General features: G+C 41.2%; 1 protein-coding gene across 2 annotated transcripts; it reads left to right on the top strand.

The window, feature by feature from the left end:
* The first annotated feature begins 229 nt into the window (after nt 1–229).
* LOC121582623 (GRAM domain-containing protein 2B) lies at nt 230–13786 on the top strand. 2 transcript variants are annotated; one of them, XM_041898558.2, is made up of 14 exons: nt 231–647; nt 4353–4484; nt 5355–5445; nt 6218–6287; nt 6468–6571; nt 6952–7047; nt 7164–7235; nt 7793–7873; nt 8070–8181; nt 10791–10907; nt 11195–11285; nt 11583–11687; nt 12223–12307; nt 12797–13786. In XM_041898558.2, the coding sequence occupies exons 1-14, from the start codon at nt 535–537 to the stop codon at nt 12833–12835; spliced, it is 1308 nt and encodes a 435-aa protein (XP_041754492.1). In that variant the 5' UTR covers nt 231–534; the 3' UTR covers nt 12836–13786. The 2 variants fall into 2 exon arrangements, with proteins under 2 accessions (XP_041754493.1, XP_041754492.1); XM_041898559.2 differs by lacking the exon at nt 11583–11687 and having other exon boundaries at nt 230–647.
* The last annotated feature ends 208 nt before the right edge of the window (nt 13787–13994 follow it).

Here is a 13994-nt window from a genome sequence, read left to right as displayed (position 1 = left end):
ATCTCATCCTCGTCTAGGTAGCACATAAAACAGGGAACCATGACTGGAAGTGAATTGTGTAGTTATCAATCGGCTTTTCACTCTAACTTTTGAGAAAACATGTAACATATTTATGAATAGATAAACTATCTCCACTTTGCTCAAATGTATTTGTGTCTGCCTATTCGACACACGATGGCGGCATTTAGCCACTGCCCTGTGCCATTATGAAATTAGGGGAGAGAAGTAGAGGAAGGGATAAGAAGGAAAGGGGGGAGTAAATTAGAAACTAAACGGGGTGGTGGTATAAGTGAAGGCTTTATTTATATTGTCCTGAAATAAAGTTATTAATGTCAGTGCAGTGCCATGTTTGGTTGCCCCCACTCGGGCCACCAGAGCAACCCACCCCCTCCTCAACATAGTGTCCCGAGTATCGAACGAACTTCCCAAATGTAACCCCTCCTTGGCGTAGGAAGGAGTCACTGCCAAAGTAATTTTTTTTTTTTACGGAGAAAGGGAACTGTTGATGAAGGCGAATCCAGGCAGTCCCTCGAGATGGTACTTATGACCGAACAACCGGACAGAGACCTTACTCCGTTATCTACGCCAGAACAAGTTGTAAAGTCTGCCAAACCGGTCAGAAAAGATTCGACGGGGATCCAATCGACGTAAGTTTGGATGTTTTCAGTCCAGCGCAGCACAAAGCCGGGGGCCTAGTTAGCTTGCAAGTTAGCCAACTTTGCTAGCTATCTAACTAGCTAACCACTTTTGTTATTGATGCATAGCTAGCTAGCTAACATTAGCTAGTTAAGTCCTTGCTTTTCCGACCTCTGTCGATAAACTTAACGTTTAATTTGGAAGCAACCTCACACGAAGTTTTGATAGGTTCTGTATTTTTTATGCAGTTATTTCTATAACGCTAACGTTAGCTAGCAAGCGAACAGTGTTTTCAACTTTAAAGACATGGAATTGAAGAACTGAAGTTGACCTCGTCCCAATGGATTTTCCTCTTGTTGTCACTGTTTGTCTACCTAGCTACAGTTGAAGTTGGAAGTTTACATACACTTAGGTTGGAGTCATTAAAACTCGTTTTTCAACCACTCCACACATTTCTTGTTAACAAACTATAGTTTTGGCAAGTCGGTTAGGACATCTACTTTGTGCATGACACAAGTAGTTTTTCCAACAATTGTTTACAGACAGATTATTTCACTTATAATTCACTGTATCACAATTCCAGTGGGTCAGAAGTTTACATACACTAAGTTGACTGTGCCTTTAAACGCTTGGAAAATTCCATAAAATGATGTCATGGCTTTAGAAGCTTCTGATAGGCTAATTGATATCATTTGAGTCAATTGTAGGTGTACCTGTGGATGTGTTTCAAGACCTACCTTCAAACTCAGTGCCTCTTTGCTTTACATCATGGGAAAATGAAAAGAAATCAGCCAAGAACTCAGAAAAATAATTCTAGACCTCCACAAGTCTGGTTCATCATTGGGAGCAATTTCCAAACGCCTGAAGGTACCACGTTCATCTGTACAAACAATAGTACGCAAGTATAAACACCATGGGACCACGCAGCCGTCATACCGCTCAGGAAGGAGATGCGTTCTGTCTCCTAGAGATGAACGTACTTTGGTGCAAAAATGGCAAATCAATCCCAGAACAACAGCAAAGGACATTGTGAAGATGCTAGAGGAAACAGGTACAAAAGTATCTATATCCACAGTAAAACGAGTCCTATATCGACATAACCTGAAAGGCCGCTCAGCAAGGAAGAAGCCACTGCTCCAAAACCGCCATAAAAAAGCCAGACTACGGTTTGCAACTGCACATGGGGACAAAGATCTTACTTTTTGGAGAAATGTCCTCTGGTCTGATGAAACAAAAATAGAACTGTTTGGCCATAATGACCATCGTTATGTTTGGAGGAAAAAGGGGGTTGCTTGCAAGCCGAAGAACACCATCCCAACCCTGAAGCACAGGGGTGGCAGCATCATGCTGTGGGGGTGCTTTGCTGCAGGAGGGACTGGTGCACTTCACAAAATAGATGGCATCATGAGGAAGGAAAATTATGTGGATATATTGAAGCAACATCTCAAGACATCAGTCAGGAAGTTAAAGCTTGGTTGCAAATGGGTCTTCCAAATGGACAATGACCCCAAGCGTACTTGCAAAATGGCTTAAGGACAACAAAGTCAAGGTATTGGAGTGGCCATCACAAAGCCCTGACCTCAATCCTATAGAACATTTGTGGGCAGAACTGAAAAAGTGTGTGCGAGCAAGGAAGCCTACAAACCTGACTCAGTTACACCAGCTCTGTCAGGAGGAATGGGCCAAAATTCACCCAACTTATTGTGGGAAGCTTGTGGAAGGCTACCCAAAACGTTTGACCCAAGTTAAACAATTTAAAGGCAATGCTACCAAATACTAATTGAGCGTATGTAAACTTCTGACCCACTGGGAATGTGATGAAATAAATAAATGCTGAAATAAATCATTTTCTCTACTATTATTCAGACATTTCACATTCTTAAAATAAATAGGTGATCCTAACTGACCTAAGACAGGGAATTTTTACTAGGATTAAATGTCCGGAATTGTGAAACTGAGTTTAAATGTATTTGGCTAAGGTGTATGTAAACTTCCGACTTCAACTGTAGATAACATTTTTGCAAATGCACAATCAAGGTTATTTGTCGTCATTCTGATGGGATAGCGTTATTGTTAACATTTGACGTGTGGCACTGTTTGGTCTTAAAACGTATTGTATAAATACGAGAATTTCATGTTAATTTCTCTACCATAAGCCCCTTCCAACGTCGTTTTAGAGAATTTGGCAGTACGTCCAACCGGGCTCACAACCGCAGACTACATGTAACCACGCCAATACAGGACCTCCACATCCGGCTTCTTCACCTGCGGGATCATCTGAGACCAGCCACCCGGACAGCTGATGAAACTGTGGGTTTGCACAACCAAATAATTTCTGCACAAACTGTCAGAAACTGTCTCAGGGAAGCTCATCTGCATGCTTGTTGTCCTCATCAGCGTCTTGACCTGACTGCAGTTCAGCGTTGTAACTGACTTTAGTGGGCAAATGCTCACCTTTGATGTCTACTGGCACGCTGGAGAAGTGCGCTCTTCACGGATGAATCCTGGTTTCAACTGTACAGAGCAAATGGCAGACAGTGTGTATGGCGTCGTGTGTGCGAGCGGTTTGCTGATGTCAACATTGAGAACAGAGTGCCCCATGGTGGTGGGGTTATGGTATGGGCAGGCATAAGCTACGGACAACAAACACAATAGCGTTTTATCGATGGCAATTTGAATGCACAGAGATACCGTGACGAGATCCTGAGGCCCATTATCGTGCCATTCATCCGCCATCATCACCTCATGTTTCAGCATGAAATGCACAGCCCCATGTCGCAAGGATCTGTACACAATTCCTGGAAGCTGAAAATGTCCCAGTTCTTCCATGACCTGCATACTCACCAGACATGTCACCCATTGAGCATGTTTGGGATGCTCTGGATCGATGTGTACGACAGCGTGTTCCAGTTCCCGCCAATATCCAGCAACTTCGCATACAGCCATTGAAGAGGAGTGGGACAACAGGCCATATGCCGCAACCAACAGCCTGATTAACTCTATGCGAAGGAGATTTGATGCGCTGCATGAGGCAAATGGTGGTCACACCAGATACTGACTGGTTTTCTGATCCATGCCCCTACCTTTTTAAAAAGATATCTGTGACCAACAGATGCATATCTGTATTTCCAGACATGTGAAATCCATAGATTAGGGTCTAATTAATTGATTTAAATTGACTGATTTCCTTATATGAACCGTAACTCAGTCAAGTCTTTAATTGTTGCATTTTATATTTTCGTTCAGTGTAGCTTGCTAGCTAAGGTTGACAGCAGTGATAATGGTTGAATGCGTTTTAATGTATGGTTTTCAAAGGTTAATAAAGATTGTATGACTTCATTAACTACAATTTACTGCGATTTCCAAAAACTACAGGCTACATTGGTAAATGTGCAATATCAATGGTCAGCCAGATTTGATCCTCTTTTTGAAAGAGTTTGAATGGGGATTTTGTTAAATGATTTCCCCATGATAAGTAGCTAGTTGAATCAATGTCCATGTTCATAAAGAAGGAAAATCTATTCTACTTCTACTGACTGTGTTGTCCAACATCAAAAGGTGCCAGGTCTCTGTATTACTTCTGCCCTGCTGTTTTCAACCCCATAATTTGAGGCTAAACGTTTTAATAATATATCTCTACAGGTATGAAGGGAGAAACAACCCGAGTTTAGCTTGCTACTATATATCATGTTTGACTGTCACAATACTATGTCCAGGTCTGAGGCAGCAAATGGAGGAGAGGACAGGCCCAGGAGGAGTGCCAGTGGGAGGTCTGCTGGGGACACTCAGGTGTCAGTGGACACTGAGTCAGACCTCTCAGAGATCAGGAAGAAACCGGCCCTCATGAAGTGAGACTTCTAGATACCATACATCATGTATTATGTGTAATGATGTGAATGTGGTAAAATGGTCAACTGTCTGCTCTAGCACACAGGGTGCACATTTTTGTTTTAGCCCAGCACTGACATATTTGATTAAACTAATCTCCAAGCCCCTTCTTAGTTTAGTGTCCGTAGATTAGTTGCCCAAGTGAGTTAGTGCTGGTCTAGAACAAAAATGTGCCCCACCTGTGGATCCCCGTAGGGATGGAGAAACAATGCTTTAGCCAATGTTGTGATACCATACATGTGTGAGGTTTTGAAACTTGGAAATATAGATTACCAACTATCTGTAATGCTTGATCACAATCGATGGTGCTAGAACACAGTTTTATGTTATTGATTAATACATCCGACTGCACTGTCTGGGGCTGTTATGTGATCCACACCTGGGTCGAATTCATTATGCACAAATCAGGAGAAACTGTTTTGAAACGGGAGGTTCTACTTGCGCTTGACTAAGAAGAGCTAATTCGTTTTCCATTTCAAAACATTTTGGCCTGTTTTGTGACCTGCAGAAGCTTGGCCCAGTAGTGTGTTGACGAACCTTGATGTTGCTATATAAACAACACACTTTACATAACCATGCTGCAAGGGATGTGGCTGTCTGTCCCCATGGGAGTTGCTCGTCCTTTTGTCTGCTGTAGACCTAGGGGAACAATATTTAACTTCAATGGGAGTCAAAGTGGATGTGTCATTGACAGTAAGAACTTAGCCAAGTCAACTTGTTTTGGACTATTCTATTGAAGTTGTCTGTCTACATGATTGTTTTTGTACCAAGCACTTGCTATATGGGTTGCTACTGTGCTTATGTGTGTAAATCTTGGCCCTCTTTTTCAGATTTAAAGCTGTGGAGCTGCCTTCCCCAATGCAAACTCCAAGTGACGGTGAAACTAAGTTTGAAGGAAGAAAGAAATCCCAGTCCAGCCAGGTGTGTTTATACTGTATATCGGGCCACCCACACAATCACATTTTCCATTGGTCTCCACAATGTGTGTATATTTGTTTAGAATTAGCATAATGGCTTAGCAGCCGACTTGCAAAACTAGAATTGTGTTTCACATTTTCCATTGGTCTCCACAATGTGTGTTTTCAAACCTTTCCCAGGCGAGCCATTGACATCTGAGCTCACACTTGTATTTTGTGAGTAAAGGTATCTTGACCAAGTTAAAGGTGCAATATGCAGAACTCACGCTGCCATTTCCTGGTTGCAAAAATTATAACGGTTTGTCTAATTTCAGTTTATGTGACAAAACAAGCAGCCATTGTGTAGAGAATCATTGTACCATCTAAACCGCTGTGAAATATATTTTCCATATCCAAAAATACTGCATTTTCAGCTGTGAAGCTGGGGTACAAAACGGAAAGTAAAAGATCCAAAAACTAAACTTAAAAAAATAGGAAGCATAGAAAGTGTGCACATAGAACATATCTACCGCTTCTTAGCCTTGCTTTCAATGAGTGACAGATCTGTAACTTACATTTCTATGTGAATTTGGTCAGGTCGCCCAAAAAGTTACATTGTAGCTTTAAGTCTACACAACCCTAATGATTTTCGAATGGATGCACATATTTGACATTACCTAGTTGCACATGCGCCTCAATATCAATGGGTTTGTTCATTTGGAAAGGGAGGTAAAGAAAGTCATACATTTAAAAATGTCACATTTGTCAACATTTGGATGTATTGTCTTCTCTTGCAGATATCCAAGTCAAATGCCCAGTACCATAAAATATTCAAAGAAATCAGCAAGGATGAGTTACTGAAACAAAGTAGGTGGGGTAGTCTTCAATGAAATGAATATTACAAATCCATAGGGTGACTATTTCCCCAGTTTCCTCTTGTTTATATATATATATATATATATTACAAAAAAAAAACATAAGACTTGCATTCTTGTCATTTGTGCAGAATAGATTTTGCCTGACATCCTCTGATATGTCTCTTCTCAGGTTATACCTGTGCACTGCAGAAAGACATGCTGTATCAGGGCAAAATGTTTGTCTCTGATAACTGGATATGTTTCCACTCCAAAGTCTTTGGCAGAGATACTAAGGTACAGTATAACAATGGAATACTATACAGTCATTACTCCTTCAGATAAATGCAGTTTTTCAGTCTCAATTGAATAAAAATAGTTGTTCCTGATAACTGCAAGCCCCAGTTTAGTGCACACATTATCATTACAATTCTGAGCCGTTGCATTTATCAGGAGTTGACTTTACTACTATTGAACTGAAAGTTGTAGCCCAGGAGGTGTGTTTCACTGACTCAGTGTCAACAGATTTGCTATAAAGGTTTTAAATAATACTTTTTATTGACTTTCTCTCCTTGCTGGTATTTTGCCTGGTCTCTATGAAGAGGTTCAAACAAGACATTCACTGAAATATAGTTGACATAAAATAATGTTTGCTTTCACTTTCCCTTCTTTCCCAGATTGCTATTCCCGTACTCTCTGTGACTCTTATCAAGAAGACAAAAACTGCCATCTTGGTGCCAAATGCACTCGTTATCACAACCACAAACAAGCGGGTAAGACCAGTTTTAATTTGTAGATATTCAATCGTCAGGTTTGGTCTTAATTAATAACACTTAATAATAATATTATTATTGTCATTATAATTCATTATTTGAAATATGTTTTCCAGCATGTATTTGCATCATTCCTATCCCGAGATACAACCTATAAACTTCTGAAATCCATCTGCGTTCATCTGGATGTAAGTTCATCCTCCTTGTCCTCTTTTCTTTAATGCATTGTTGTGACATTTTAAATAGTCTTATTTAGTGCTGTATTACAGACAACATTAGCACTGAGGTTAAACATGTTCTTTCTGTTATCATAATACTGTATTATACTGCAACAGGGACTTTTCAATAGGGCTGTGACTATACCAGTATCAAAGGATTTTCTTTCATGCCAAAAATGAAAACACGAAGCAGACCAAACTCGTTGTTATACTGCAACAGGGACTTTTCAATAGGGCTGTGACTATACCAGTATCAAAGGATTTTCTTTCATGCCAAAAATGAAAACACGAAGCAGACCAAACTCGTTGGTCCTTTAAAAACCTGCTGTATGTAAAATATTGTGTGCTATAGCATGGAAAAAATAAATGTGACTGGATGATGTTTGTTTCCAACATTAGGGCTGTTTTCCTAGAGAAGTTAAATACGCTTTGTGTTTTGTTTCTTTGCCACGATACTGATGAGTATTGCGATACTGGTATCGTACCGGCCCTACTTTTCAAGTCTAACTCATTGAACACCATTGTAGGGGGACAATACAGGGAACAGCCTCATTACTTCCTCTGCTGAGAACAGCTTCATAGCTGATTGTCCCTCGTCACTTCCTCTGGTCAGTACTGAGACTGTTGCCTTTCTCCTTTCTCCCAACTCTTCTTCTTAATGACCATACAGCAAAGGGTGTGTGTGTTGTAATGGTTCTACTGTACCCTCTGTGTCTGGACAAAGTTTCATTTCTATTCAATAATGTTTTTATTTCAATGGGATCATCTGTATGGACAAAATGAACGTAAATATTCTGTGTATAGGATTTATCTGGAGACTTCTCAGACCTGGATGGGGTTGTGTGCCAGAGGAGGCAAGCCATGCTGGAGACCAGCAGCTCAGGCTCCCAGACCCCAGACTATGAGAAAATGACGGGTGGGTTCTCTCTTTATGATGGCAGGGGTGTCCAACCCTCCCCCTTGTGGAAAAACAAGACAATCATCATACACACAGACAGACGGATGCAACATCATAGAGACATAAATAAACCTTAAGAGATGGTGATTAGAAGCTCTATACCCTTCCATGAGTAGAGAGAAAGAAAGGAGAGAAAGGAATTGACCCTGAGTATGGAGTCTTATCTATGCAGCTTAACAAACAGCAGTACTCTCACAGTTTCCAATAGCCTAATAGATGAGTTCTTATTGAGTCATGAGTTGGACTGGGCTTTCAGTTAGTTCAGCTTCTCTGCCCAGACACAGCAGTAGCCAAACTGTACAGGCTCACTTTGTATTGTAGCCTGTAGGCCTAAGAGTTCAACTGTATTTAAAGACATGATTTACTTTTTACATGTTGAAACAGTCATGATTCTATGGTTTGTTTAAGCAAATCAATAACGTCTATTTCAAAAAGTAATCCATTAATTGGCTATAGGCTGGTTGTCTTAGTACATACAGTGAGGGGAAAAAAGTATTTGATCCCCTGCTGATTTTGTACGTTTGCCCACTAACAAAGACATGATCAGTCTATAATGGTCCTCTGTAGCTCAGCTGGTAGAGCACGGCGCTTGTAACGCCAAGGTAGTGGGTTCGATCCCCGGGACCACCCATACACAAAAATGTATGCGCGCATGACTGTAAGTCGCTTTGGATAAAAGCGTCTGCTAAATGGCTTATTGTTATTATTATAATAATTTTAATGGTAGGTTTATTTGAACAGTGAGAGACAGAATAACAACAAAAAAATCCTGAAAAACGCATGTCAAATTTGTTAAAACTTGATATGCATTTTAATGAGGGAAACAAGTATTTGACCCCTCTGCAAAACATGACTTAGTACTTGGTGGCAAAACCCTTGTTGGCAATCACAGAGGTCAGACGTTTCTTGTAGTTGGCCACCAGGTTTGCACACATCTCAGGAGGGATTTTGTTCCACTCCTCTTTGCAGATCTTCTCCAAGTCATTAAGGTTTCGAGGCTGACGTTTGGCAACTCGAACCTTCAGCTCCCTCCACAGATTTTCTATGGGATTAAGGTGTGGAGACTGGCTAGGCCACTCCAGGACCTTAATGTGCTTCTTCTTGAGCCACTCCTTTGTTGCCTTGGCCGTGTGTTTTGGGTCATTGTCATGCTGGAATACTCCACGACCCATTTTCAATGCCCTGGCTGAGGGAAGGAGGTTCTCACCCAAGATTTGACGGTACATGGCCCGTCCATCGTCCCTTTGATGCGGTGAAGTTGTCCTGTCCCCTTATCAGAAAAACACCCCCAAAGCATAATGTTTCCACCTCCATGTTTGACGGTGGGGATGGTGTTCTTGGGGTCAAAGGCAGCATTCCTCCTCCTCCAAACACGGCGAGTTGAGTTGATGCCAAAGAGCTCGATTTTGGTCTCATCTGACCACAACACTTTCACCCAGTTCTCCTCTGAATCATTCAGATGTTCATTGGCAAACTTCAGACGGGCCTGTATATGTGCTTTCTTGAGCAGGGGGACCTTGCGGGCGCTGCAGGATTTCAGTCCTTCACGGCGTAGTGTGTTACCAATTATTTTCTTGGTGACTATGGTCCCAGCTGCCTTGAGATCATTGACAAGATCCTCCCGTGTAGTTCTGGGCTGATTCCTTCTCATGATCATTGCAACTCCACGAGGTGAGATCTTGCATGGAGCCCCAGGCCGAGGGAGATTGACAGTTCTTTTGTGTTTCTTCCATTTGCGAATAATCGCACCAACTGTTGTCACCTTCTCACCAAGCTGCTTGGCGATGGTCTTGTAGCCCATTCCATCCTTGTGTAGGTCTACAATCTTGTCCCTGACATCCTTGGAGAGCTCTTTGGTCTTGGCCATGGTGGAGAGTTTGGAATCTGATTGATTGCTTCTGTGGACCGGTGTCTTTTATACAGGTAACAAACTGAGATTAGGAGCACTCCCTTTAAGAGTGTGCTCCTAATCTCAGCTCGTTACCTGTATAAAAGACACCTGGGAGCCAGAAATCTTTCTGATTGAGAGGGGGTCAAATACTTATTTCCCTCATTAAAATGCAAATCAATTTATAACATTTTTGACATGCGTTTTTCTGGATTTTGTTGTTGTTATTCTGTCTCTCACAGTTCAAATAAACCTACCATTTAAATTATAGACTGATAATTTCTTTGTCAGTGGGCAAACGTACAAAATCAGCAGGGGATCAAATACTTTTTTCCCTCACTGTACATCAATGAGAGAGCCAAATATCCTTTCACCTGTTCACTGCATATGCTTATTGGAAGGCTGAGTGTAACACAGGTGGTTCGGTGAGCCACACTCACATGAGGAGTAATCTTGCCTGAGTCCTGAAGACTCATCTTAGCTCCTCGAGTGAATGCCTAGGCTTTAGCTCAGTGGGCTAACATGGTTTAGTTTGCGTGCAGGCGACCCTGACTCGATACCAATTAACAAGACCACATCTGATAATGTTGGTAGTTAGGCATGTTGAATTGAAAGGAAATTAGTTCAAATATTTAACAAGCTGTGGTGTTCAGAGAGCATTCTGTGTTTGTTTGTGCAGAGTTCCCTAGCATCCCAGACACGTTCCTGAGCGCGGTGAAGAACGGCGAGGTGGCGGTGCACGCAGACGTCCACCTCCAGACCCCCAACCAAAAGCACGGAGCCGCTCACCAGAATGGTATGAGGCCCCCTTACGCATGAGCGTGGCGCAATGGAAACAGCTAGACTCTGTTAAATAGTTCTGCATTCTTTCTGCCTGGTATCCTAAGGGTTGGCATCCATAATTTTCCAGAGTGAATGGAATCTGAAAAGTAGAACATAATATATTATAAACATGAATAGAAGGATAAGATCTTAAAGATGTAGTTCTGCAAGTGTTAATTAAGATTTGTTTAGCTTCGTCTTTTGGGATTTAAGTCCGGCCCTCTGTTGCTGACCTGTGCACTAATCCTGTCTCATCTGTAGGGCCGACCAAGCCTGCCCAGGGGGTTGTACACAAAGTGAAATCACTACAGCCAGTGTCGTTGAACACCCTTCTACTCATCTATTTGTTCCTGTGAGTATCATCTCATTATGAGTCATAAGGGGGTGTCAAGGCCATCTGACAAGTTTTGTAGCAAATCTAATCATTTCACTTGTCGCCAGGCATGTCAAAACAAGTTAAGTGAACTGGGCGTTTTGTCCTGCCTTGGGTGTTAACTTGGTTGTGGGATTGTGACTGTTTGTGTTGTGTGGGAGATGATTCAACAATGGGAGTTGAATTGGAAATACTTGTTTCTTATTGAAAGCCAACGGGTTCCTGTTGATTCCAGCCCTCATCGGAGTGCATGACGTGTTTGTGTTGTCTTCGCAGAGTTAGTGTCCTTGTCTTGTCTTCGTGTTACATGGCCTTCAAGATTGTGGCTCTTGAGAAGCGGCTGAACTCGTTGAGTTCCGTGGGGGAGTATGCACGCAACGAGTAAGAGCTGCCACTAAACACTCACAACAGCTTTGTCTGAGATAACAGAGCAGCAATGGGAATTAGTTATCAGATTAACAATTGCATTGCAATGAGAATCCAGTCCTAGTAACCCTGGTATACAGTAGATAGTGTTATAACGCATGATAAACCTGGAATTTGACAACACAAACTGTTGGAAATCCCGAAGAATGACTTGGTCAGTCAAGAAACTAATTCTTTATCATGTTATGAATATGTGTATTGTGTAATATGCATGTTTTGATGTAACTTTTCCAAAAATTTCCTGACTTTTCCATAGAAAGGTGTAAACCCACTTCTGTTAAAAATCCATACAATTGAAGTGTTAATTGCTTTAGGTGTTCAATTTAAAGCCAATTTTACAATTCGTAAATGTATTCTAATGACGGGATAGAGTAAAATTGACCTTTTTGCATTTGTGGTCTTTCATTTGCATCTTGCCATAGGAATGAGCTGAAACTGAATTCACCTGGATTCACACATGATGGCTAATTCAGAGCATATTTTGTTTCAGAAACGTTGTGCATCACAGATCACAGGACGACTTTAATGCAGAAATCTATGGGGAGCTGTCTACAAACCTGTTCAAGCTAGAAAAGGTTTGTCGTCTTGCCGAAAGACAGTGTCAACATCTGCTCACTGTTTGCTACTCCCAAAATAAGTTTAATTAAAGTTCACTTTTTGGGAGTAGTTACTAGTCTAGCTTGTCCGTGTTTGCCCAGCTCTTGTGCCATGCTTGAGTGTGTGTGTGTGTAAATACTCTTTCATTGTCACCTCACCACTCTCCATGAAACTGCTCAAACATGCCACACAGCGCCATGGAATTGCTCAAACATGCCACGCAGTCAGCTCTGTTACTGAGCTAACAGCTACTCATTAAGTTGGACAATAGCTCTGCTTTCCCAATTACATATTTTGTATGAACCATTCTCCACTTGGTTACATAATGGGAGCTTGTTGGGGATTGTCAAAAGTGGCCAACGTGAGAGTGTTCTCTGCTCATCAGCCTCTCATGCATGCTATTGTTTTGAGGTGTGTTTTATTAATTCAGTGCATGTTTTAACCTGTCAATAATCCTACCAAACCAGATTCAGAGAAATCTCCGTAAACTACTTGAAGAGACCTGACTGAAGGACCCGTCTGTCGCCTCGCTGGACGGAAGTGGCGCCTTCATAAAACGCTGGTGAAAACACTGCAGATCTGATCGGCAATCTGTTACCAAATAACAGACGGCCACTTTGGAAAATAGACAATTTCTTAATTGTGCAATAGCAGTATCTTCCTTCTCTCTCTACTCAGGACAAAACCTATTATTTTGTATCTGATAGCATGCCAGAGTAATCAAGACATTTCAGCAACTGTAGCTAGTTTGGCCTGAATCCTAACTTGAAACTCATGCGCTTAATAATGCTGAATTCCGCTTATAGGGGCAATCTGCAGTTGCTACATTCATTTTGGACTGAATTAATGATAAGTACCCATTGATTCTTGAAGAATATAACTTATAAATGCTTCATGAGCTTAGTTCAACTGTCGTACCCCATCAGAACCCAAAATATATAGTTTTACTCCAATATTTGTAAACAAAGTAAATGTAAACAAACACTATATGGCCTAAAAACATGGTTAAAACTATAGCTGACATCATGGGTGTCAGTCTTTGCATCCATAGCTTTGTCTATTAATTTGAGTGGTTACATTTCTCCAGCCCCATGTCTCAGCTTTTTACTGAAACTGGGGCGGGAAAACGCTTTATTGTTTCAACTGCTGATTGCTGCTTTAAATCATGCCTTGATGTCAGTGGGAGATTTCTGTGGAAATTTGAGTTAGGTGTTCAGGTTTAAAGGTATAGGACGCAACCCTTAAAGAAGAGAAGCCATAAGCTTTAGCCTATGTAGTACTGTACCTGAGAAACTTTTCAATATTAATGGGATGTTTTCAGGTATGAGTAGGTCCCAAGGACCCACCTATTTCAATGTTTTTCTATTAACATTTCAAAAATGGTCAGTCTTGTAATGCCTACTGTTCATGTGCCCCTTTTGTTACAGGTATGAATTGCCAATAAAATATTTATAGTTCTTGCTTCATTTTTTGTCTCAAACTGTCGTCCAACATTCCTAAATGCTGTTTTCAACCACTCAGTAAATATGCTCAATTTTCTAAATTTTCATGAAGCACTGAATGGTTCACACAATGTATAACTGAAGTGCATGCCATCTAAAAGATGAGTGTGATATAAGTCAATAATAATATGCCATTTAGCAGACGCTTTTATCCAAAGCGACT

Source organism: Coregonus clupeaformis, chromosome 15 (assembly GCF_020615455.1).
Source record: "Coregonus clupeaformis isolate EN_2021a chromosome 15, ASM2061545v1, whole genome shotgun sequence".
Classification (NCBI taxonomy): domain Eukaryota; kingdom Metazoa; phylum Chordata; class Actinopteri; order Salmoniformes; family Salmonidae; genus Coregonus; species Coregonus clupeaformis.
This window is presented reverse-complemented; position numbering and strand designations above follow the sequence as displayed.